This window comes from Neopsephotus bourkii, unplaced genomic scaffold (genome assembly GCF_033783945.1).
Source record: "Neopsephotus bourkii isolate Nb327-2 ecotype Australia unplaced genomic scaffold, CSIRO-AGI_Nbou_v1 NB_611, whole genome shotgun sequence".
In the NCBI taxonomy this organism is placed as follows: Eukaryota; Metazoa; Chordata; class Aves; order Psittaciformes; family Psittacidae; genus Neopsephotus; species Neopsephotus bourkii.
Window position 1 is genome coordinate 1 of NW_026901111.1, and position 27114 is coordinate 27114.

Below are 27114 nucleotides of genomic sequence, written 5' to 3' on the forward strand. Positions count from 1 at the left end.
ATGGAAACAGTTAAAGATTTGTTGGACACCAGCACTCATTAAAATTCTACGAACAGTAATGAATACCTGTAATACATTTTTGTGTTGTAGTGCTTTTACAAAATACAGTATTGGTGTTACAACTCAGTGTTAATGTTATCACAGCTGTATTTTCCAATCTTTCCATCCCTGTTCTATGTATATCTTAGAATTGTGAATCTCTGAAGAATTATGTTCTTTCAATGCAACCTGAAATACATTGAAACTGGAAGGAAATTGCAACTGTATAAGCTGTTTAAGTGGTTATGTTCTTTTTAGGTGGCTGTGCTGTAAAGATGTCCACAAAAAATGATCTTTAATAGGGAGAGAGAATGCCATTGAGGCTTGTGGGCTATTTTGGTAGTACTAGACTTTTAGTCTTAAGTATAACTGCTGCCTTCACCAGATTTGAGAGCTGCTTGTTTGGTTAACACCATGGAAATACATGAAAACATGCGTGTTAAAAGGAGAGGTTCCTTTTATATCTCTGGTCAAGAAACTGTTGGTTTGAGTTTTTGTTTGGCAGTTGCCACCAGAAGATAGGTTGGAACAGTCAACAGATGGTTGAATACCAATCTGCTACTTTACCAAGATTAAAGTGAAATATCTACTAAAGTTAATGTCTGTGTTTTTAAACAGGATTCCCTTGGTGGTAATGCAAAAACCTGTATAATTGCAAATGTTCATCCAGGATCCAGGTGCTTTGGTGAAACCCTGTCCACTCTTAATTTTGCTCAGCGGGCAAAGTTGATTAAGAACAAGGTAAGAGAGTGACTCAATGTCTTTATTGTTGCAACAGTTTCTTTTCATTTAAACTACACATCTGCAGAACAGGGGAGAAATACTCCTGTGCTTTCACTAATTTCATTGAACATAACTGAAGTTAAAATGCTAAATTTGTTTTCCTAAACACATTTTACAGCAAATGATGTTTTACTTGTTCACTTTTGCTTATGAATAGAGTACAGCAGCTGGGGGACTAGGCAATGGCTGTTAATAGTGTGTATTCATTGCTTGTTTTCAGAGCACTTAATTAGAAAAAGTAATGGAATTGTCATTAAAAGAATTGGATTCACTGGTATTTCAGTGCATCTACTTCTTATCTATGCTACAACCCAAATGTAATTTCTCATGAGTGGGTTTTGAAAGCATGTTGGCATCTGGCTGGACACTGCTGCCTTCAATGTATAATGCTTTGCTGGTCAAAAAGCTCCAGACAAAATTCTACAGAAAACATTAATATTTTTAACCATTTTAACCTTAAAAAAAAGGAGTCTTGCTGCTTTGCAGTATTTCCGTTTCATCTTATCCTATAAGACTTCTATTTGTGCCTTTAGTAATTTTCTCTTCGCATATTTGTGAAAGGCTGTGGTAAATGAAGACACACAAGGAAATGTGAAGCAGCTGCAAGCTGAGGTCAGGAAGTTGAAAGAGCAGCTTGCTCAACTTACTTCAGTGCCATCTATGTGTGATATTTCTGTATCACAAGGTAAGAGCTGGGAGTGAGGGAAGAAAATGTCCTATTTGGTAGCCTTCAGTGTTGGAACCTTAGGTAAGTCAAAGTTTCTGAACAACTAATACTTTTACAGGAACTGACCTGCAGAGTTTACCTTTGTCTTACGGATCCCTTTGCCTGTGTTTGTACAGCATATTTTGCAGAAATTGCTAATGTAATTTTTATTTTCTTCCTCTTATAAGTATATTGTCCTGGGTTCAGCTGTAAGTTATTTTTCTCCTTTGTAGCAGCTGGTGCAGTGCTCTGTGTTTGGGCTTTAATGTGAGAGCAATGCTGGTAAAACACTGATGTTTCAGTTGTTGCTCAGTAGCACTTACCCTGATCAAGAGCTTTTCAGTCTCGTGTTCTGCCAGTGAGGAGGGGTGCAAGAAGCTGGGATGGAGCAGAGACAGGGACCAGACCCAAACTAGCCAAAGGGGTATTCCATACCAGAGCACATCATACCCAGTATAGAAACTGGGGGAAGTTACCCTGAAGGCCCAGATCACTGTTTGGATGGGGCTGGGTATCATTCAGCAGCTGCTGAGCAATTGTATTGGGCTTCACTTCTGTGTGTTGGGTTGTTTTTTCCCTTTCATTTTTGGTTTTATATTCTCTCCCCTTGTTATTTCCCTCATTATTATTATTGGTGGTAGCAGCAGTGGTTTGTGTTATACCTTAGTTACTGGACTGCTCTTATCTCAACCTGTGGGGTTTACATTCCCTCCATTCTCCTCCCCATCCCCCTGGGAGCCGGGGGGGGGAAAGAAGGAGGGAAGTGAGCGAGCGGCTGCATGGTTCTCAGTTACCAGCTGGGCTCAAACCATTGCAGTGTACTTGCTGAGCTATGGTTTTATATACCTAGAATACTCTTCCAGTTTGTAAGAACCATGCTGCCTAATCCTCTAAGTAACCAAAAGTTTACAAGTAATTGGACATTTAGGTCTTGGGAGGACATTATGGTATTGATGATATTGTGTTTTTAAACTCAGGACTGTATCCCGTCCCATCCCACCCCCTTCCCTTCTTGCCCCTTCAGGAAGATCCTAAGAAGGATGTCTACCTTTCAATAAAATATCTATTTCAATGCAAGATATTAATTGGGGATTTAGGTAATTTTCTACCAGCAGCTTTTCTTTAGACCATTGTATCTGAAATACAGATCCCAGCATGGCTTTCTACTATGTATACCTCCCTCTGCAATATGCTACTGTGTAATTTTGATAATGAAGTAGTAAACTTGGTCTTGTAACTCTTCCTGTGTTGCCGAGTGAACTCTTTCCTGATCTTGCCAAGAAATAGAAGATACAGTAATAGAAGTAATTATAAAAGTTGAAAGACTTGTCTAATACAAAGCATCTGTAGTTGAGTTTTCTGAAGGAAATAAAATGTCTCTGTTAGCATACACACTTAACCAGTAAAAACAAGTCGGTCACTATGTAGGACACTGAATCATTGTCCATGAATACATGAATATTGACAGAGGACTGAAAAATGTTCAGATGTGTAATACAGTTCTGAGGAACAGCAAGTGGCGATGCTTAAACACGGAAGAGAGGTTTTAAGCACAACCCAGTACATCAGAGCTGTGTTTGCCTATGCAGTTAAATTGTGTATGTAATATTTGATCACACAAATATGCAATCTGCTTGCTAGCTACTTTAAAAACATGGTGGTATTCCATAAATAAGTAGTCTTGCTTGTGTGAAGATATTCAGGAAAGCTATTTGGAATTAATATCTAAAGTGGATTAGTTAAGCCCTTTTATTCCCTTGTGTGGACACTTTCCTTCCAGATCAAATCACTGTCTACTTAATTCAAGCTTTTCCTGAATTTCCTTCTCCTAAACCAGTTAGTCCACTTGTAATACGTACAAACTGCAGTAATAATGCTAAATAATGGCTTAGTGTTATTAAATTGATTTCAGAGGGGTTTTGCATTTTGTAAATATACTCTGCTGAGCAGACTGATTCTTTCAGTTTAATAGAAGTTCATTGTAAAGCCACTTCATGCTTGAACAACTTGAATTATACAGTTATGTATATGGACTGCATTCTTATCAGCACTTGCAGGTGACTAGGATTTACTGTCTAAAATTCCTTGCTCTGGGTATGGCATTGATCCCTGTAGAGGAATTATACTGTTCAATGAATGACTTTAAATTTTCTCTTCACAACCATGACATTATGTATCTAGGGAAACCTGCTTGACTGGTATTTTAATAAATGTGGTATTTATTTCTTTGACTTACTTTATAGGTGCTGTTGAAAAAGGGCACAACCACCTAAATTACATGAATAAGTTTCTTGAAGCAATGTTGTTCTGGGAGAAATCAGAAGGTGAAAAGAAGGTATGGAAGTGTATTTTTAAGTCCTTAATATTGAAACTCACTCTCTTGATGATTTTTTTTTCTTTGGTTTTGAATAAATATATTCTGCCTGAAAATAATAAGGTTTGGTAACAAGGTAACTCCAGTCAAATGACAGGCAAGATAAAATCTGCAGGTCAATTGCCAGCAGTTGGACGGGTTTTGACCAACCTGAACAGTTCTGTGATTCTCTTCTATCTTTTGAATTCAGAGAAGCCATGGGAGAGCTTTCATAGTATGTTTAGTTTTAGGGGGTGGATTGTTTTAATTCAAAAAATCACAATAATTGACCAGAACAACAAACTTCTTTCCTTAATTTTGAGAAGCAAACCTCCCAGTCGTCTCCATTTCTTGGCATGGTGCACTATTGAATCAGCCAAAATGGATCAGTTTTTTGAGAAAATCAACCAAAACCAGCACTCTGGGGTGCATCTGATTTGCTTTACTGAATACATAGTCTACCAAGTCACACTGGAGTTTCCAAGTATAGAATCATAGAATTCTTTGGGTTGGAAAAGACCTTAAGATCATCCAGTTCCAACCCCCTGCCACAGGCATTAACATCTCACACTAGACCATGTCACGCAAGGCTCTGTCCATCCTGGCCCTGACCACTGCCTGGGATGGAGCAATGTAACTGGATGAAGTAAAGCTCTTCCAGTATAGCGAGTAATGTGTGTTCTTGCTATGAGCTTCTGCTCTCTGTGAATCTGCTGCAAATGATAGCCTGCATTTCACAGAATTGCTATTGACCGAGTTATGTTTTGTTTCTCTGTGTGTGATATGTGCACCTTAGAAATTCATCTAATGTGACCGTGACTTTTTTCACTGTTCTCTATATGTACTTTCTAAGAATTTATTAGAAAAAATTGCTCAACTAGAAGACCTGTGTGGCAAGAAGGAGAAATTTATTCAATCCAACAAAATGATAGTTAAATTCCGTGAAAACCATATTGTTCGCTTGGAGCGGTTACATAAAGAGGCAGGTGGAAGCTTCTTGCCAAAAGAACAAGATGATCTCTTCAGTGAACTGAGGGAGGAATTGCAGATGCTCAAAGAACAGGTAAGTTCTTTCCTAGAGCAGTTTTCGTTTGTGAGAATAGCTCATGCGATGGGTGAATACAGGCTTTTTAGGAAGAGCAGGCTGGAAAGAAGATGGGTGGTGGGTTCCTTTATAGAAGCATTTCAAGAGCATGGAATTTGTCTATGGAGTAGATAGGTTTTGAGTTTGTGAGTTTCCCTAAAAGGAAAGGTTGGTAAGGGTGATGTCATGGTGGGAGCTGCTACAGGCCACTTGATCTAGGTTAGGTGGAGAGCTGAGTCTCCTACTGAAGGAAGTCTCCAAATTACGAATCCTTATTCTTATGGGAGACTTTAGTGTCCATGACATCTGAAAGGGAAGGACAGCAGGATGCAAGTAATACAGCAGGCTTCTGAAGGGTAAGAACACAGATGCCAGATGGGCCGTTCAGGAATGATGCGGTCCTGGAGCTGTTTGAGGAAGGCAAGTACCAAAGTACATACCTAAGCCTCAGGAGAGGAGACTTCAAGTTATTCAGGTATCTGTTAGGTGTGGTATCATTTGTGAAGCAGTTTTGAAGAACAGAGAAGCTTAAGAGAGAAGGCAGATTCTTTGAAAACAATCTCTAATCACCAGCAGGAAAAAGGAATAGATGTATTGTAAGACCAGCTTGAATCTCTAGCACATAACTGAGCTCTGAAGTGAAAGGAGGGGAAGTACACAAGTCAGGGCAGTCATAAAGGACTATAGAAATCTTTTATGGCATGCAGGGACAGTGTTAAAGTCAAAGCTGAAACTAAAAATGAATATTAAGAGCAGCAAGAAAATCTTCTACTGCTTTATTGTCAGTCAAAGCCTAAAGATATCAAACCCACTGTGATATTTTTGAGAGCAGATTCCAAGGGAGTAAGAAAATTAACAAACAAAAAATTGGGGTGGTTTTAACCACTGTATGGAGTATCTTTATTCCTCTTCCATTACAATTTAATGCTTATTAAAGTTATTGGTGTAACAGTACCTCTAATATGTATATGAATCGTATATATGTATAGCATTGCCTGGAAAATAAAACCTGTTGAATAAAATATTGCTTATGACAGGTGGAACAACACCCACAGATTGCAAAGTATGCCATGGAGAACTATAACCTCAGAGAGGAGAACAAAAAACTTCGTTCTTTGCAGTCAGTTAAAAAGGCTCAGGAAATTGATGCCAACACAATAGCTGAATTGGAAAAAGCTTTCTCAGAAGCCTCAGCCACAGAGAAAAATACTGGAGGTAACAATATGCTCGTGTTTTTCAGCCAAGTAAGCTTTACTGTATTTCTGGTGTGTGCAGCATAGTGTTGAAAATGTCTGTTTTGATGTATTTTTGCCTTCTTCAAAGTGATTCCTGAAGACTGATAAAGCAGGTTTACTTCATTCTATTCACAATGACCTTCGAGCAAATACAGCAATAGGGAATTTGAATTCTGGTGCACCCTGTGAGCACCAGCCATGATCTCATTTTGCTGTCTTTAGTTGTCCTAAAAACTGCAGTAATATGAATTATTCTACCTGTTTTTTATGTGGTCTGTAGCTAATACCCATTTATTCTTTTTTTAATATCAGTTGCTGTTAAAAAGCCTACAAATGCTACCATTTTAGTAAAAACTTAAGATATTTGAGCTACTCTGTGATTTCAGGGGGTATATGTTTGTTCTTTAGGTCATCATTTATATTCCACCACCATATCAGTGGAAGGCAATTCGCTGGCATCTGTTGAAAGGCTGAAAGCACGTCTGCTACAGACTCAGAGTGAACTGGCAAGTTCAAAACAAGAATATGAAGAATTTAAAGACCTAACCAAGTGAGACAAAACAGTACAGAAATGTCTTTTATTAAATGTTTTCACTGTATTGATTTTTAAAAGTTAGTCTCAGATCCTGAATAGACAGTCAAAGAATTTCCTTGCATGTAAGAGAGGGCCAGGATAAGATAGGCTAGGTGGTATGAACACAGAGAATGTTCCTGTTGAACTCAGTTCCTCACAGACTAGGGGACAGCCATGATGCAGTCTGAAGCCACATCTCCACTGTTGCGGATTTCTTTGTCTTTCCTAAAGCTCTTTATGCTAAGATGCAAAACAGTGCTTCACAACATGCAGGGAATGGACATGCCCTGGAACCTGCTTTAACAGGGCAGGGAGAGTTTGGCTTAGTTTCCATGCTTTAAATATTTTTCACATGAAAGCAGTGACAGGAACTAAGAATTGATGGGGCTTGGGAGTGTATTTTGGGGGTTTTTGTTTTAGTGCAACAGTAGTTTCTAATATAACACCTTTAAGATTGGAAGCTTAAGCCTCTATAAAGCAGAATCCAATCCCCCCAGAAAATCTTGGCTAAGCCATTGGTTAATTTATTCTCTCTGCTTCAAAGATGTTTAAGAAAGCAATAATACCACTATCTTGAGACCTGTTATTGGAATAGGGAATTAATTCACATAAAAACAAAGATAGGGTGTCAATAATTCATTCACATCCATTTACTTTGGCACAGAAACATGAGATAAGGGTCTACTTTATCCTTACTAATGTAGTAAAGAATTTATTGTCATAGTTCTCCTTGAGGGCAGTGCAAGATAATACAAAAAGCCCGAGTAATACTTTAAAATGCAAAGTGAATAATACATGGCTTAACTTGATAAACAGCATTTCTGACAACTTTAGGTCCTGTCACTGGAAATGCAAGGAAAATAATTGCATCTCCAGCAAACACAATGGAAACCTGGAAGCCAATTGTACAAATCTGTTTTTTAGTCTTAAATTCTTGTGTGGCAAATCCTATGGACTTTATAAATCCTGAACTCGGATTGTAACATTACCAATCCATCAGTTGTCCTGTATCATTAGTTACAATGGTTTATATCTTCACAGATGAATTAGTTTGTTTTCCTGCCCACTCAGTGTATTTCTGTTTTATGTATTCAGTGTTTTGTGTGCAGGTCTTGCTCTCTTGATAATATGAATGCATCTGTATATCACTTACCCACATTTTCTTAGTGGAGTGCAGTCAAACAGCAGTGTGCTTTTAAGCCTCTGGATTTACCTCTAGATTCCACTAAATTTTAAGCTTGTCTCCAGTTTTGGAACAACCAGATGCTTCATTTTACATTCAAATGTAATTACATGCTGTAACTGAATGAGTGAACTTGAACAGTTTTACAGACTGACTTCTAATGCTTTTATTGTCCAATAGCAGTCAGAACTGAAGTTCTACCCTGTTCCACAAGTTTTATTGCGGATACTAAGAAACGGAGGATAAGTGATAGCATTAAACTGCCAAAAGATGAAATAGTGTTTCCTTTTGTCTGTAGACTTTGACCCTACAATTGTGTTAGGGAGACCAACTATGACAGTATCAGCACGTAGCTCTGCAGAAATACCTTAGGAAAATCTTCCCTACATTTCTGCTCAACTGTTGGATTTCAGCTAAAGCACTCTTAGAGGGCAAAATAATCTTAACAGAGCAACATCTTTAAAGGAATCTCTTTAATCCTGGCAAGCACCAGTTAAGCCTTCTCATATAACTCGGTAACGTTTTTAAAGCTTAAAATAATGTTGGTATGAGTGATGCCACATTCTCAACAAAGGAATTGCAGAGCTCTCAGCTTTATTTCTTATTATGTAATGGACTTTTTCTTGACATGTTTAGTTCTCCATCATTATGCAAGCACCCAGAAGCCTCCTAGCTTTGTCATTTTGTGTTTCTTTTGACTTTTTAATACAGCAGTGGCAGCTTTCTTCTCAAAATAAGGTATTTCAGTGTTTGGGCAAAGGCTCAGCTTCAGCTTGCCAAAAGGCAATACTGCAGCTTATTCTTCCTGATAGGAGGGTATAGTGATGGAGTGGTTTTGACAGTAGTAAAATACCTCCTAAACAGGAAAAAGCATATGGAAATGGAATCAGAGCTTCAGTCCCTTCGGAAAGCAAACCAGCATCTTGAAAACATTCTGGAAGCAACTAAAGCAAGCAAGCGCCTAGAAGTCTCTCAGTTACACAAGCTACACAGAGAAACTCTGAAGGTATGGTAAGAAGTTTCTTTAAAACCACACATACTTGCACCTGAGTTGGATGGGAACACAGAGACTTTTATTTGTATGATCCCTTAACCTAAGTATTCTGGCATGTAATCCATATGGGATAAACCAGATCTGATGCCTTTTTTTTGTTTTGTTCTGAAATACTTAATGACTGACTGCTGCTGTAATCAGATGACACTCAAAAGCATAGTGGTGTAGAACTAACCACTTTGAGCATTTTATTTTGGTATTCTGCTTTGTAATCTCTATAACAGAACATAACAACTCCATCAAAAGCTTACCAGCTGAGATCCCGCCTAGTGCCACGGTTCAGCCCGGAGATCTTAGATCGTCATTCCGAAGCTTTTCAGTGTTCTGAAGAGGTGATGGATGATGTTGCAAAAGAGCCAGTTTCCCCACAGGTGAACGAACAACAAGCATATGAGGCTGTGGTTGAGGAGTTCAAACTGACACAGGTGAGTGTTACGAATAAAAACTGAATTGTATGTGTATTCTAAAGCTGGTTTGGGCATGAAATACTGCCTCCCTCATGAAATGTTTTCTTTTTCATGGGAAACTGAAGCACTTGATGTGTACTCAAGGCTTCACTAAACAGATCCCTAATACATGTCCGTGTGCGTATGTATGCGTAATTGTACTTAAAAAGATTTACCATGAAAATTTTGAAAGGGAGTTGAGTTGAATATCATAAGTAGTTTAAGATACACAGCGTATTTAATCTTTTCCTTTTTTAACATGATACCTTGACTTGGAGGAAACTTGTAAGTCTCTGATGAGAGCTACATCTGGAATAATACCTAAGCTTAATACATAATACGCATTACCTGAAGAAACCTGCCAAATGATGCTTGTCCACAATTACACTTTCTTTTTTCTAATGGGTGCTGAAGGTCTTTAGTCACATAAAGTACTCTCCAGAAGCTGAAACTAACCTTGGGGCATATATAACTCTGGCACAACAGCTAAAACCCCTCTTTCGTGCTACCATAATGCAGAGACCCTCTAAGGAACTAAGCTAGTGTAGATTGAGTGACTTCTTTGTAAAGTCTTATTTCTCCAAGATGAACATGTGTCTGAAAACTAAGTATTTACTGGCTTTAGTCCTTGTATTCCCTGGCAGATTGTCTTGTGTTCTGGCAGTTTAATTGGCAGTAGGAGAAATCAGCTACTTTAAATACCAGTTTATTATTGAATGTTCAGTTTTCTGTTTGTTCAGGTCATAAAAAAAGAAAGTAGCTGACATTTTTATACTTAATGTGCACAGACTGCCATATGGCATGTGAGAACAGCTGGAAGATGGGTGCTCTAATTTTGAGTGTCTGTTGTGTCACAGGAGCAACTGAGCACAATGCAGACAAAGCTGGATGAAGAGGAAAGCAAGAATCTGAAACTCCAGCAGCATGTTGATAAACTGGAGCATCATTCTGCACAAATACAGGAGGTGAGAGAACAATACAACATAGAGCTATATGCGAGTGTATATACCTTAAGGTGATGTCTGCCACACTCATACTACTGTGCCTTCAGTGAGGTCTGCAGTGTTACTACATTGTGGCTTGTGAAAAATGTGCACAGCATCATGGCTCAGGGCTCTGCAGGAAGACAAAGACTTTATTTAACACAACAGTACAGGTTTGGGGTTTTAGGGGGTGTTGTTGTAAGTGTTGTGATTCTGAGCTGGCTTGATCTGAAGTATAAGCAAATAGACACTAGGATGCCTGTGACTGGTTTTGACCAACTTTCTGATTTGTGGAAAACAGCAATAGTCACAAGGAAATTTTCAACTTTGGAATGCTGAAAACACTACTTGCCTCAAGGAACTGAACTGAAATGTTCTTACCGTATAAAACACTTACAGGTCTTCCTTAATTACTAGGTTTGATTTAACATAGAAAAGGAAATAAGGCCTGTATGCTTCCTGGATCAGTCATTTCTGTTCCAAAGTAGACCTCAGCTCCTAAGCTGTGGGTTGCTCTTAAATAAACTTTTCAGGTAAGGTAATATTTTCAGTTATATCCAGTCCTCTTTTTCTTGGACTTCTATGGATTTCAGATTTGCTAAACATCAGATTGAGAGAAAAATATATCTTGTGTTCATAGCCAGTTGATGAAATGCTCTAATACGTGATTATGTCATTATTACTGCTCTGTGCCGTGGCCACTCCTACATTTCCTTCCATTTAAAACTTGTACTTCTCTTCTCAAGCTCCTTTCATCTGAAAGGAATGACTGGAATAAGCAACGCCAGGAGCTCCTGGAACAAATAAAGTCGCTTGAAAAGCAATTTCAAGACAGCCAAAGCAATACTGATAGTAAGTCTATGTAACGCTGTATCCTGGGTTAACACTGACATTCCATATGGAGTTGTTGAGGTGTCTTAACGTTTTGGATCAACAGTAATACATTTGAGTATATATTTTGGGTTGTTAATCCCCCAGAAATGGTTTTTTATGTTTCAAAGAATAAATCTCTAACATTTGCAGAATAGTTTTTCTCTGCCCAGTGTTGCACAGTACACAATATTCGGAGTTGCTCTCTGGTTCACTCTGAATATGAAGGGAATACAGGATATAGGATATAAAAAGAAAATATTAACTTCAAAAAGGGGAAATCTTCTATTGGTCTATAGACATGCAGTGATATGGTCTAGAATGGTTTTGGTTCTGCCTGTACTCTTTAGTTCTTAAAGTCAGTGTTTCATTGACCTTTTCCCATTACAAATCCTTCTTGGATGTGTGGCCTCCAAGGTTAATTCAACTGAAAATGTAGGAAGTTTTGAGACTTTCCCAGGATATTCTGTAGTGTTACATGCCTTGTATGTAGCACAGTTTTCCAACTAACATGTCAAATATTTGGGTTTTGACAGTATTAAAAAGTGAAGTCTGTGACTTACGCATTGTCCTGAAGTCTGCAGACAAGGAGTTGTCTGCTGTAAAACTGGAATATCGTGCCTTTAGGGAAAAGCAAGAGAAAGAAATGAGCCAGCTTTCTGCTAGACATATGGATGTACAGTTCCAGCTGGACAGTGTCAGGTATGTTGCCAGTTTGGTAAAATGCCTTAACCTCTGTTTTTGGATGCATCCAGTGATTTAATTCTTCTCTTATGCATGACAACTCTCACTGAATGATCTCTCGTTTAAAGTTATTTTGTGCTTATGACCTTTGCTTATTTTGGGGTGTGTTTTTGTGCTTAACTCTTTCCCTACCTATTTCAGAACAAGGAACGTAGCAAAATTAGCAGAAAGAAAATAAAACGTGGTTTCCTTAACTTTGGTTTGCTGCAGCATTTTTGCATTAAGTGGTATTATATCTGTAAACTTAGTGACCTCCAGAAATGAAGTGGCTGAAGAGGTATAGTTTGGTTGGGGTTGGTAGGGTTTATGTTTCAATTTAGTTTTAAGAATTAACTGTTGCTTCAGTCACATGAATCAGGTGGCATAATGATGGTCTTTAAAAATATGAGCAGAAAGAAACCATAAAAATAAACTGAAGTCTGATTACTGAAGCCTGAAAAGCTCACTATGTTGTATGCAAGTATTGCTGTCATCGTTGGCAGGTGAAAAGCAATGAGGTTTTTAATCATTAGATGACCTTAGTTATGTAGGAGTTTGGGTTGTGTGTGGTTTGCTGTGGCTTGGTTTTGGGGACCAGTGTCCTGGAAAGCTTAACTATGTTAATGCATTATCAGGGGCCATAGAATCATAGAATAGTTTGGGTTGGAAAGGACCTTAAGATCATCCAATGCCAATCCCCTGCCATGGGCAGGGACATGTCTTGGCTGAAGTCAATTCTTGAGTGATGCATTGTGAGACTGGGATCCTGGAACTGAAATTAAATGTGGCTTCATTGATGCCTTTTCTGCGTTAGTGCACGTATTGTTTGGAGGGTATTCCTTCTCTAGGCTTTCCATTAAGAACATGGCTCATAAGACTCGTCCAGCATCTCTTTTACCCCCCTTTGCTTTTCACTTTCGTGAAAGATACAATTAAAAAGGTTTTCAGGGCAACAGTTTAGAGTGAAATAACCCAGAGTTGTGCAGCATATATAATGATATGTAGGACATAAATAACACAGATATCAACTAGGCAGGTATAGGTACTGAAGATCATTTTAGCAGTCTTTTGTCCAACAACTGGCTAAAAAAAACTATAAACTTGGGGGGGTTTAATGGGTGAACACCATTGTCAAGACACAGTGACTGAAATTTCTATGGGATTTTGTAACTAGTAAATTATTTCTAGGGATGAGAGAGTACTCTGCCTTCTCTGCCAATGCTGCTGAAGTGAATGAGTTAGAAAAAGTTACTGTTTATTGTCATTCTTTCTAAAATAACTATTCTGTATATTAGCTGTGGGTTATTGAATAGAATTGACTGGAATAGTTTTATAATGAAACAAACTCTTAATGTTGTGGGTGGGTTTTGATTTGTTTGGGTCTATTTTTGACAGGCTAGAACATGAGAAGGTTCTTGAGGAAAAAGCAAGCCTGCAGGATGACTATGACAATTTGCAGGAAGTAGCCAAGTTTGAGACAGATCAGCTGAAGCAACAACTTGAACAAGAAGCAGAAGCAATGAAAACTGAGCTTTGTGTAAGATGGTCAAGGCTTTTAAAGGACTTCGTTATACAGTTACTTGTGTAGCCAGACTGCTTAATTCATAGAATCATGGAATGGTTTCGGTTGGAAGGGACCTTAAAGCTCAATCACTTCCAAACCACTGTCACAGGCAGGGATATCTCCACTAAGCCAGCTGGAAGTTGTCCCACCCTGTGGCAGGGGTTTGGAGCTGGATGAGCTTAGGGTTGCTTCCAACCAATACTGATTTCTGTTACTGTATCATTGATAACAGATTCCACAGCAATAGCAGGTTTCCCGATGATATCATTTGGAAGATGTACCCATAATCTGTATTAAAACTTGGTGCAAGATTTTTGCAGCTGCAGGGCTACAAGAAATATCCAACATGTTGAAGCAGGAGGGATTTTGGCTGAGGAAACAGCTCTGGAAATGTTGAGGGAGATGGATTAATCAGTAAAGGAATAAGAAACTACTTTGAAAAAGAATCCTGACATCGAAATGCTGGTGTCTTTTCATCTCAGAGCTAGCTAAGACTGGTTTACTTCTGTCTTTACAAAGCAGTTTCTTAAACAGTTTCATAGTGGATGTGGTCTTGTTAAAATGATGTATGGCTTCTTGTAGTGGATCGCTGTCCTGCACTTCAGTTGATGGTGTCCTTGAAAGCCTGTCACACTGAAGTGACTGCAGAACAACAGCAAGGCTGCCCAAGGGCTTTTGCAAATGATTTTGCCTGCTTTTCTGCAGTGTGCACTCTGCCTGCTCAGCAAGTTTGCTTTAAGTTTTACTTTTTAGTGTTTAAAGGAATAGTGACAGATTGAAAATGATAATTTTAAATTCCTTATAGTCTGATACCATGTCCTGCTGGTTGGGGTTTGAAAAGTCCCCCCAGATTAATCTACAGGTTAATTTCTCACTTTAAAACCTTTTGATATTGAGGACCATTGTAGCTACAGAAATGATCATCGATGACAGGTGAAAAGAGCTGATTGCTTAATATGAATAAGACTTTGCTTTTGAACTTGTCCAGGACAAAGCTAAGGGTCTTTCTGTCTCCATTTGAAGTTTTGTGGTGGGTTTTTTCAGTTACCTTAGCAATTTCAGGTTTTCATTTTGGTTTAAATGATTCTAAAGGCCCTATCTTGTAACGTGTATTTTGATATTCTAGAATCTTTACGAACTCCTGAAAACAGAAAAAGAACTGAATGAAAAACTAACATTAAGATTGCAAGAAGAAACCAGTTCAAAGTAAGTTTTAATTAGCAGTGGGCCTTGTTTTTATCTCGCTTCATTGGGTTTGTCTTATGCTAGGTTTTCTATTCAGATGAGGCTCTTGTTTGTAGATGTGTAAGTGCAATAAAGATACACTTACATGACTTAATTCTTGTTAAAGCTTCCTTTTGTTCTGATTATATTTCTTACTAGAAATGTTTTCTTCTTCAGGGAGCTCTTGAAAGAGCTTGGAAAAGCACAGGTGGGGAAACCATCCTCTGAAATGGTGACCCAGCGTGAGCAGCAGGTACAACAGCAGAATTGAATGTCTAAATCATGTGTTCATAGATTTCTTTGAGCATTAATAGCAATTTCAGCAATGAACTGACTGTTCTGTTGATTACCAGCAATATAAATGTAGAGTTCTTGAGTTTCAGGTGTTGTGAAGCTATTGCTTAATTTTTCTGGGGAGGTGAACAACTTGCCTCCTTCCCTTTTTGCATGGCTTTGTGCTTTACAAAGCATACTTCAAAAATAATGAAGTCTCTCCTTCACCATTATTATTTCTTCCAGGAAGCAAAACTGCAGAAATTGGAGCAGGAGCTGGCTGCTGCTGAAGAAATGATCGTTTCTTTGAAGAAGACAAACGATACAGATAAGGTTTGGGCTTATTTCTGTTATTGATACCCAGTTTTGCAGGTAACTTTGTTCTCTAGTAGAACTGAAAGCCCAGAGCAGCCTTTCTGTGCTGCTTCATAATTCTGTGCTTCAAGGCAATCTTGGCTGTGTATCTAGGTAAAATAAACCCTACTTTTCCTGGTGTAAATATGGAGTTTGCAGAGTGGTGGGACACTGGTATGTTTTCAGAGACGACACAAAATAACTGATGGCTAAACAACAATAATATGAGGGTAAAGCTGTCTGCTGGGCAAAATATACAATGCATAAATGATGCAGGCTTCCTAATGATCAATAGGGCCTTCCAATCAGTGCCATGTTGGAATGGGCTAATAGAAAAGGTAAGAAAAGTGATGTCAGAATGTGACTCTGGGTATCTTTATGAATAAAATCAAAGCCTTTTTTTACAGGAAAAGATTGCTTCAGTGATTTGAAAGCTTAAAAAGCGAAAGTTCCCATAGTACAAGTATTTATGCTGTATGTAAAGCAAAAGAAATAGTGCATTTACTATCCAGCATGATGCTTTTTCCATGCTAAACTAAAATATTTGACATGTTACAAGGTCAGAAGAACCTGCTATTGTCAGTGTAGTGGTGTTTCTTGAATGTGCCTTTTCCCATTACAAACAGATGTAATCGTAAATGGTAGTACTTCTGTTAAAACCTATTACAACCTGAGACTAAAATAGAGGGTGAGGCTTCTCTTTTAATGAACACAGCAGGTTATTTGATTCTTTGTGTAAGTGCTTAGAACAAAACTCAATGATTTAACAACAAATTTCCTGTTATACCTGTACATGTTCATATTGCAGCCTCATTTTCAAAATTGCTATCGACAAACTACACACCAAAGAGTCCAGTAATAAAATATGTATTATAATGTATCACGATTAACTTTCTTGTGTTTCAGGAAGTTGTAACTGACTTGATGAGACAGATCCAGGAGCTGAGGACTTCACTTAATCATAAAACTGAGTCCCTAGATGGTCTGACAAGAGAGCTCGAGGATATAAATGTATGTTCTGTCATTTTGAAGGGCATGGTATAGTTCTTCAGCAATGGAAGGCAATGACATGTCTTGTGGGTCTCAAACAGCGTAACTTGCTGTAGCCTTTTAGAAGGAAACTTCTTTGTTTTGACATGTTGAAGTCTTCTGAACACTTTTTTGCCTCAGGCTGTCTTGAAAACTGAACTCTCCATGTGGTGGGTAAAGAGCAGTTTCTCCAAAGGGACCTATTCACATCCTGTAAACTACACTCAGCTGACAGTCACGCTTAGGTTTGCTCAGAAACTGGCACTTTAAGAGCTCAGCAATTGAAGTGCTGTTGTAAATGCATTTTTGAGTGAATTCTTGTTGCTGATAGTACTATGTTCTCAATCTGAAAACAAGTATAAAGAAGTAAAACTACATATTTGAGTAAGTGAATCAATATGATGCATTTTCATATTAAAATAGGTCTGGTTTGCAGACAGAGCAGCCCACAGAATGGTTTAGATGATGTATATGTATGAGCTATGAATTCAAAAAGTCCTACAAACAAAATGGTGATGAGTCACATTTCTACATATCGTTATCTGATTTTTAATAATAGTTTTAGTGGTTAATATGTATTGTGGTGGCTAATACATATTAATCTTTTTCCATTGTTCTGAACTCAATTCTAATAGCATAGTTTGTACAATGTGGCAAGTATGATTTCAGTCTGATTTTAGTAATTGACCCTGAGATATTAAATGTCTGTAGTTGTCATTATAGGATTTGTGAAATGCATTTATTTGTATTATGTTGGCCAACTTTCTTTGACATTGATAATATTTCCCAAGATAATGTAAAATTTAATATAATACTTTTTGTAGTGCAAGTATAATCTTCTTCTGACTGCAAGAGAAGAAAGCAAAGGAATCATACAGGATCAGGAAAAGAAGATTGAAGAGCTGAGGGAAGCCTTGGAGAGAAGTAAAATAGCTGATAACATTGAGGTAAAAACAATAATGTTGGCATATTATTCTGTGATCATGATCATTTGTTCAGCAGACCAACTGGATGTAGTTTTGCTTAAAATACTTGTGTAGAAGATAACATCATTTTGGTTCAGACTGTAGCCAGTTAGGCTGTTCTTAAAGGAATTCTTAATGAGATACCTGACAAATTCTGTTAAATTATCACATTACATGACATAAATATTTTATAAGCTACTTCATAAAAACCTATGCTAAAAGCCTGCTTTAATTTTGTTAAGGCCACTGAGGAGTCATCAGCTGAATTTAATGGCAACATTACATTAGCAGCTGAGAAATTCAAATAGGTAGACGAATATATTATGTTTAACATTCTCTCTTCCCCCACTGCTTCTATATGCAGGAACATCTTTTCTTTGCTCATAATTTTAACTAAAAGCTCCATCTGCTGGAAACAGATTTAGGATGCGTTGTTGATTTAACTGCTTGCTTTTCAAATTGCATCTTTCATTTTTTCAACTCTCTCTTTCCTGTTGCTGCTCTCATGTTTTGGTGAACATGCCCATCAGTCTAAAGCCACTAACCTCTCCTTACAAGTAATCTCTGCAAGATCATCTGTCGTATTACATGTGCTTAGTCCAATCATATAGCCTCGATAAAGCCTCCCAGAGTAGTGTTTGCTTCTCCAAACCCCGTTCTTAAATAGATTTCTACTATGTTTAATAAACAGAGTGTCTTCAATAACAATCATATCTAAATCAGACATTCTGGAAACCCAAACTGAGTTGCCTGCCAAATGGATCACTTTATTATAAACTGAAGTACCAGTTCTTACTCCAGTGTTATCCATGAGTGTATCTGGCTCCTAATAAACTCATAGTGTTTCTCCTTCTTTGACTTTTTACATCAGTTATTGATTTCCTTCATGCTTTCTTGACTGGAAGAGAAGAACTAATCTAAGGTGGCATTTAAAACACTGTTTCTCCTTCTAGGTTAACGCACCTTGTGTAGGTGTGATGCCCTACCAGATAGGGTGGGAGTCTAGATCCTGGAATAAATCCAGAGGTATTTACAGAATAGCAGTGCACTAAAAAGCTGTAATCACTATTTCAGCATGGGTTAAAAGCTCTATCCTATTGTTCCTTATTTGAAGCATTGTGTGTCTTTTTAAGGATAGATGATACTTTTAAAACAGTGGTTTATTCCAAATATCTCCCACAAGTATCTAACTGACTTTATTGTGGTAAAGCTCTCATTTTTGTTCTGCAGCCAAGATACTAAATGCAGAAAACATGCTAAAATAAGAAATTTCATAGTTGAATGCTTGCTACAATTAATGATGAAAAAGTGGAGGAAAAAAGGGAGATGCTTGTAGCTGTTGGCACTCTTAGCAAGAATTACAAAAATTAGAATCATAGAATCAGTGAGGTTGGAAAAGCCCTTTAAGCTCACCCAGTCCAACCATTCCCAGCACTGCCAAGGCCACCACTAACCCATGGCACTGAGGCGTCGTCTCCACACTGTGTGAGCACTTGCAGGGACAGTGACTGCAGCCCTGCCCTGGGCAGCCTGTTCCAATGCCTGAGCACCCTCTGGGGAAGGAATTGTTCCTCAGCTCTGGTCTAAACCTCACCTGGCATCTTGAAACAACTGCTTTAGAGAGTAACTTTGACATTTCTTTTTTTACTCATCCAATGGTTTTAAATAGAGAGACCTTCTGTGTGAAGACTTGCATCATACTGTTGATCAGCTAATGAAACTGACTGAAGCCTCCAAGAAGCATGATTCATTGCTTCAATCTGCACAGGAAGACATAACAAGGAAAGAAGCCCTAATCCAGGAACTCAGGGAACAGGTAAAACAAGGAAATTCTTCTGATAGCTGGTTCCTTGGGAAGGAGCTGTAGATAATTGTAGCTTCTGGAAAAGGCTTTGCTAGTCATTTTAGAGCATCTTGTACACAGTACTCTTGGTGAAAAGCAGCACTCCTTCCTGTAAAAGTTAGTAGTTCAGAAGCTTTGGAACAAAGGCTAGATAATCTTTAAATACTTCAGAATAGGTGCCTAGAGATCATGAAAATGTTTACTCTGACAACTGTGTAAAATTATCATACTTCTAATAGAGCAAGCTGAGGTTGTAAGCACTGCAACCTGGGGAGTTACTTTTTCCTCTGCGTAACACTTAGCCACAAACAGTATCATTTTATAATGGAGATAACTGTTGAGCTATATAAAGTATGCAGTCTGAGAGTGAGTTGGAGCTTTTGCAGACCAAATAACTATCATAAGCCTTGCCCAAATTTTAGTTGTCATAACTGTCCTAGCCCTAAGTGATACATTAGTGCTGGCAAAAACTCCAGTTAGGATAAGTTGTTTTTGTGAAGAGTTCTTTTGTCACATTAGTGTATTCTCTTTCAGGAAACTGATTAAATCTATGCCAGTAAAATCTTCGTATCGAGTCACATCTTGTCCAGTAATGTTTGCCAATAAAGTTGATATTAGTTTTTCTGTGCTAGCACGCTCTTTGAGAGATAGATTTAGCAAGGTGAACCAACAACAGGAGCAGAATTCAAATTAATTACATAGCATATAGTGTATAGAGGCTTTCAGAAAATGTTTGTTACATGCAACTATGGAATGATTAACATTTAGTAGGTAAATGTACAAAATGCTCATGAAAGTGAAGTCTAAGGTAACGTGAAATAACCCATGGTGTACTTAAGCTTGCTCACAATAGAGATATGGCTGCTGTTTACTATTTTGTATGTATTATTAACTAATTCATTTTGAATTGGGGTTTCTAATAGCTGGACAAAGTGACAGAAGAACTGGAGAAAAGGAATAATGAATATGAATTAAAAATGAAGCAACTCGATTGCTTTGTTGACTCGTCTTCAGAAACATTTCCTCAGGTATGGCATTTGTGAGAGAAACATTTTCATTGTAATGACTGCTAAAACTCATTGAAAAGGACTAATAAACTTGACAAGGTCCCAGGAATGGTCAAATCCCATTCAACTTCTTTGTAACTGTAATGTATTATTGATGGCTTTGCCTGGTATTTATTACCGTATGTCTCCAGCTGAGTATGAAAAGACGTAACCAATACAATAGGGGAACCAGCTCTTTGCTAATAGTTTGTTGGTTTTGTTTCTTTTAACTTGCCAGTGTGCAAAAACTCCCCCTAAGTTTGATGTGAATTTGGCAAAGCTCTTGGAAACTCATGAGCAAGAAATAGCTGATCGGAGGGCTTCTGCAATAAACCTGGAGCACCTTGTGCATGAGCTGAATGAAGAACGAAAAGCTAAAAATGCTGAAATTCTAAGGCTGAAGGTACTACGAGTTAATGTCTAAGGCAACTTGTAAGCTGGAATAAGACAGAATACAAAGCTCAGATTTTTAATGAGCTCTGCTAAGTAGTCTGCCCATTAAAGCAGGAAGGTAGTTCTTGGTCTTCTCTTCACTTAGGCTGATAACAAATGGTGACAACTTGCTTGCAATGTTCCATATATCTCATCTTCCTAAGGACCAAGTTGTTTCGTGTTCATGAATATCAAATGGTATCATCATTTTTGCCAATGAAACTGTTCTGCCTTATTCTAAATTAAGTTTCTAATGAAACTGTAAATGGAAGGGTGATGCAGATCTTGGCCAGAGAACTGCGCTTCTTTCTGATAAATAGCTTTATCTTCTCTTTTGCTCAAAAAACTGGAACTGAAAACAGGAATTGCAATTAGGTCTTCAAATAAAATGTTTCCAATTTCACTTGCTTAGGAACAATTAAATGAGCTGGAGAATTTGCGTCTGGAAATGCAGGTACTGGTGGAGAACAACAGGAATTTACAGAACCTTGTAGAAGCTCAGAGACCAAGCAAGAACAGGTAAAAATAAACCAAGAAAACCTGTCTTAACTTGAAGCAAGTAAGAAAAATAAACAAATGTGCAGTTCTTGACTGAAATGCAATGTTGCCTATTGCTCATATAATCAGAGATTGACTCAGCCTCTTCTGTGAAAGTCGTTTGCTGGCTTGTAAACTTCATTGCCTTTAAATCACAGGTTCTTGAACACAAAGTTTTATAAAGGAAATGGAAATAGAATTTAAAATAATTACTTGCATAACCATTTCTGTGTATTGTATATTGTTATCACTTGTGTAGTTATGGATTCAGTAGATAGAGAATGTCTAAATGAACTCAATACAAGCTTTAACATGGCCTGATTCCATTTATGTCTATTGTTTGCCTCGTGTTTACCTCTAACATACAGTTGGATAGTTATTAAATTTTGATTTTTTTCATTAAAACATTTTTTCTATAACAAAGGAGTGATGTTCTTGGAATATAAAAATTTAAACCCTTCTAGAGTTGTTTCATGATGTTTGGTGTTCTGAGTAGGAAGACGTGTCAAGAAAGCTATACACGTTTTCTGGTTTAATCTGGGTAACAGGATGCTTTTGCAACTGGTTTCCTCTCTTTCTGAGAACCTTTCCTCCTTCTTGGATTTCTTAGTGACCAGAAACATCCTGATGTTCAGTACCTCAAAGAGAAAGATGAGGAGGTTGCTGAAGAACAACGTGCCAAGGTATTACCCTTCTCATATTTCCCTGCTGTGAAGTATTAATATGTTCTCCAATTACATGGCAGTGAAAGACACTGGTTTCTAGTGAATTCTAATAGATGTAGCTTCTTATCTCTTAAGGTTTCTATTTAGGTCTTAACACCAATGAACTCTGTGTCAGATTGCACAATAAGCAAAACCAAATTCAGACCATTAAAATCTGACTCATCTCTAGAGTTGGAAAGTAAAGATTGTGTCACTTGCTAATGTCAGGGCACTGCCAAAGGGAAGTTAATGTCACAGTAGAGGTTGCCATGGATCTCCCAGGCAGAAGAACCCCCTGTTAGAGCTCTGCTCTGTGTGAATGGGCAGAGATACTGCTGTGGGTCACTTGTGCTGGCATGGGACTGGAAATAAGTGTATACAGCAAAGGCATTAATATTGGAGATGTGAATTACTGGGGAGTAGGATGACTTTGGTAGGCTCTGGAATGAGTCAAGTAGCATCAATTCAGTGACAACTAATTTCATATATACTAAACATCAAGAATGTAACTAACATTTTTGGACTTTTACAGAATAAAGCAGTGGAGGAGATGCTGAAAATCAAAGCAGAGTAAGTTTAAACATTGTTCATCGAACTGGAGACTGTATTAAACTCATTAATGCCAAAAAGATATATTTAAGTAATAGAGGTCCAAAATCTGAAACTATAAAAGGTGTAATTTTAAATGTTGTTTATACTCCTGCAAGACACATTGAGTTCTTACTCTTTCTCATCAGTAGGTGGTAGTAGCACCTATTACTACACTTTCTAAAATGGTAGAATTGTATCAGGACTGAAATAGGTGAAACCACAGAAAAAAATTGAAAGGGAAATTTTGAATTTTAAGTTACAGATATTTTGAATTTTTATGTGCACATGCCTTTTAAAATTAAATTGAAATACTGCTCATTTCTTTATTAATATCATGCATGGTTTATAATGTTAAGCTTAATCTAATTATTTGCCCTTTTTATGCTATTTGTTAAAATATTTTACTCTTCAGCTTGAATAATGGACATTATTATCATAGGATTTCTAGATAGAGTCTGCATTATTGTGCAAGTAGTCCTCAAAATTCAGGTGATTTGCACCATGGATGGATGTAGTTAAGAGATAAAATGCCAAATAAGTAGTTAACAATTAGTTTGAAAGTGTTGCTCCTGCTACTGATCTGTATTGCTTCATGATTCATAGTGGCTGAATCTCCTAATATTTGAGTTATTTATATTTAATGGAATACTTTCTATGTAATTAAGGATGAAGATAGGGTTTTATACATGTGGTCATCTCAAAAGTAATTTATATCAAGCTATTTCTAGTCTTGATTAGGCTTATTTTGCTATTTGATGCATTGGGGTTTTTTTTATACCTCTCTGGTCTCTGAACCAATGGTACAGTGTCTCCTACAAACAAATAATGTGCAAAGAGGGGAAAAAGAAGACTTTTATCACCAAGGAGACATCTTGACAAGTGCAGCAAATGAATTCTGTTGTGATATATTGTGATATATTGTGGCTGCAGTGAAACAAAACCAATGGCAAGAGTGCTCCATCCCTGGTGGTGTTCAAGGCCAGGTTGGACAGAGCCTTGGGTGACATGTTTTAGTGTGAGGTGTCCCTGCCCATGGCAGGGGGTTGGAACTGGATGATATTAAGGTACTTTCCAACCCTAACTATTCTATGATTGTAGTTGATTCTGGGATTCAATGGCAAATATCATTTATGCAGTATTTGAATGGTTATGTATGATTACCAAAGGTCATACCATCAGGATATAGACTGCTGAGTTTGGTGGTGTGGTTTAATATTCTGGGAGCCTGAAAGAATGAAAACTTTAGGCACATGATGTCTATCCAAAGTGGTGGTCCTGCTGTTTCCAGGCCAAACAAGCTCAGACATGTTTCTGAGCAACAAGGCTATTGGAGAAAAGCCACAATTTAGATGAAACCTGGAGAACAGCAGAGTTCATCTGGCACATTTAGATGCCTTTGCATTCATTTTAAGTGCTCTTGTAAGTGAAGCTTCCATTTTTCTTTCATCAGTGGAGTTATACATCCTGGATGGGAAGCAGCATACTTCCCAAAAGAGCAGCAACTCCAAAACATTGCCTAGTTAAGAGACAGTATCAAACACCAGCACTGAGAAGAGGAATGGAATTTTTCCTTCTCTTAGCACCGAGTTCTAAGGAAAATATATTGTATCAAAAGGATACTCTTAAAGGAGCCTGCCTCCATGTCCAAGGCTCACAAAGTAATTCAGCTGCATGCCATTTATGTTGGGGAGGGGGGTTCTAATATTTTATGATTCTTTTACATTGGCAGATTAGAAGAAACCAGAAATAACCTCAAAATCAAAGAGAATACTTGTCTTGAAATTAATCAGGAGATGGAACGAACAAGAGCTTTGGAGATCAAAGCATTTAATGAAAAAGAAGAAATACGGTCAAAACTGGAGGAAATGTATGAAGAGAGAGACAGAGTTGCAAAGGTTATACATGTGTCTTTTTTTGGTTTCCTTACAGTAGAATCCTATTCAGCAAGTAGAGCTGTTGCTGATTGCACAATTGAGTTGTCAATTGAGGGCTGCCTCTGAAGATGTTTTGTCTTGCACTTTATATTTGTGATGCTGTTTCCTGCACTAGTCTATCTCTGGGTATGGAAATCACAGTCGCATTTCATAAGCCAAATCAAAGGGTGCTTATTTTTGCCCTTCAGAGGGATCTCATCTACTATATAAGGAGGCATAAGACAAATAAGATGTTTCCTGAATGAGCAGACTATTTCATCATGTGTTACAACACACTTAAATGTTATAAAGAAGCTGTTTCTTCTGGAAGAAAGGAGGGGCTACAGTCTACAATGTGTTTATTAATTGCAGGAAATGGACTTGCTGAGGAAGCAGCTGAAGTCTCTTGCGGAGGAAAATGGGAAATTGATTGGTCATCAAAACCTAAAACAGAGGATTCAGTATCTTGTGAAACTGAAGAAAGATTACACTGAACTTAGTGCGGTAAGTTCCAGAGTAGCACATAAACGAAGGAATGCCCTGACATAGAGGAGAGCTAAGCTTTGAGAACCCAGATTAAAACTCTTGCTCTTCTGTTGGAGAGCCATGGATAGATATCTGATTTTATGCAGCTGTGTGGTCGTGGCTGGTCTGTCTCCTTGCAGGTCCCAGGCATGGTTCACCCCATTTGATTTCCTCAAGTCCATAGTGTGTGAAACACTTGAATGAGTGTAGATACCACCTAATTAGAAGTATGAAAGAAGTGAGTATAACTTCCTTAGTGCACCCATGTTCATTCTGTTTTCCAGGAGACTGAAAAACTAAGAGTTGAAAACGCTTCTCTGAAAGAAGCAAAAAGATGTGACATGTGCAAACATCGGGAGCAGCTCTGATGACACAGCTTCAGAGACAGAGTTTTCAAGTGTACAGAATAAGCAAACACCAAGTGTCAAAACCTTATTTTCCTGGGACCACAGCAAAAGTCAAGTCATTTAGTTCCTGGATTTTGGGCTGGTAATAACCCTTAGTGAAGAACTGAATCCAGCCATGTGGGCAGCTATCAATGACCTATTATCACCTTCCTGGCAATTCTCAAAAACTGATTTTTGTGTCAGTGCTAGAAGGTACTTCCTTGAACCTGTCACTAATTCTATCCACCTATTCTTGGCTATCTTATACAGTACTTACTTTTGCCCACAAAGAAATGGGGCAAGAGAGTATGAAGAAAAAGACCCATGGCAGTTGGAGGGCAGGCTTCCTAATGAGTTCCTGCACTATTTGACTGAAGGGAAGAAGAATAAAGCTTATATATGGATTTTGGAGTTGTCTAATCATGCAGGCTTGTTTCTACTTGAACGTTGATGTGAAGTAGTAAGGTAAAAAAACTCCTTAAACTGAGGAGTCTGCAGACAAATAGCATAGTTGTATGCTTTCTGTGTTGTATGTCTGTAGTAGAACTTATACACCATCCTTTGCTAACATAAGAAATAAATCCTTTGTATATAAACCACAATGGCCCACATCCATTTTTCCTTCTTGCCCTTCACCAGCACACCCCAGCAGCAGGGAGGCAAGGGACTGCCAGGGGCAGTGGCAGCCACTGGGGCTTTGTGGGGAGGCTGCCTGCCACTGGATACGGAAGGAGGAAATGGCACAGGGAAGCGGCTTGTGCCAGTTAAAGCATGCTCTGCATTATTCAGGGCTTTGCTTCTTCCTGCATCTGTGAGGGGGAAGAAGCATATGGGGTCTTCAGAAGGGGGCGAGCCCAGCCTTGACTCAGCTCCTGAGGGCACCCACAGGGTGAGCAGAGCATGGTGGGCATGCAGCGGGCAGATAGAGCCTGTCTGCTGGTGTGCAATAGAGAAGTGAAGTATGGGGATGCCTGAGACCAAACCTGGCTCTGAATGCCCGTTTGCAGTGGGTTTATGTCAGTTTGCCTTTAAAAGCAGGGTGTTGGTATGCTTGAGTGTCAAATGCTTGTCTGCAGCCTGCTGTTTCATTGAATGGGTTGGTTGGAAAGGACCTTAAAGCTCATTCGGTTCCAGACCCTGCCACAGGCAGGGACATCTTCCACCAGAGCAGGTTGCTCCGAGCCCTGTCCAACCTGGCCTTGACCACTGCCAGGGATGGGCAGCATCCATGCTGAGCAGGTGGGAACGGAGTGTGTTGGTGGAGGGTGGGAAGGAAAAACGGATATGGGCAATGGTGGTTTATATACAAACCTTATATATACTCCATCCTATTACTTTCTGGATGGATGGAGTATGTAAGTTCTACAACAGGCATACAACACAGACTCAGGAGTAAGCAAGCTTATGGCAAGGATCACAAAGGGAGGGACAGAAACCACTGGTTGAACATAGTCCAGAAACAGCCACACAACTCAAACCAGTTTGGGATTCTATGGTTATTAAAAATGGTTAAAACCCCAAACCAAGGTCCTTGTTAATCATGTTGCTCCTTTTGTGTATATCAGAAAGGAGAATTGAAAAACTGCAATCCTCATGCTCTTATCAGTGTGGGTCTTGTGTGTCTTTCTCCACCCCCAGGAAGATTGTGCTCTGCAATGACAGGAAAGCAGAGCATGGAATTGCTGAAAATGCTGA

General features: G+C 38.4%; 1 protein-coding gene across 1 annotated transcript; it reads left to right on the plus strand.

Moving 5' to 3' along the window:
* Nucleotides 1-634: 634 nt before the first annotated feature.
* Nucleotides 635-25899, plus strand: KIF15 (kinesin family member 15; the record flags this gene model as incomplete). Its single annotated transcript, XM_061351858.1, has 26 exons — nt 635-780; nt 1384-1507; nt 3772-3863; nt 4735-4944; nt 6003-6180; nt 6609-6750; nt 8822-8963; nt 9236-9436; nt 10315-10422; nt 11187-11292; nt 11847-12012; nt 13429-13570; nt 14724-14803; nt 14999-15074; nt 15341-15427; nt 16355-16459; nt 17302-17424; nt 19112-19258; nt 20209-20313; nt 20570-20734; nt 21176-21282; nt 21911-21983; nt 22537-22574; nt 24325-24490; nt 24881-25012; nt 25318-25899. Coding segments are annotated over 26 exons (3245 nt in total), but the record flags the coding sequence as incomplete, so codon positions are not given.
* Between the last annotated feature and the right edge of the window lie 1215 nt (nt 25900-27114).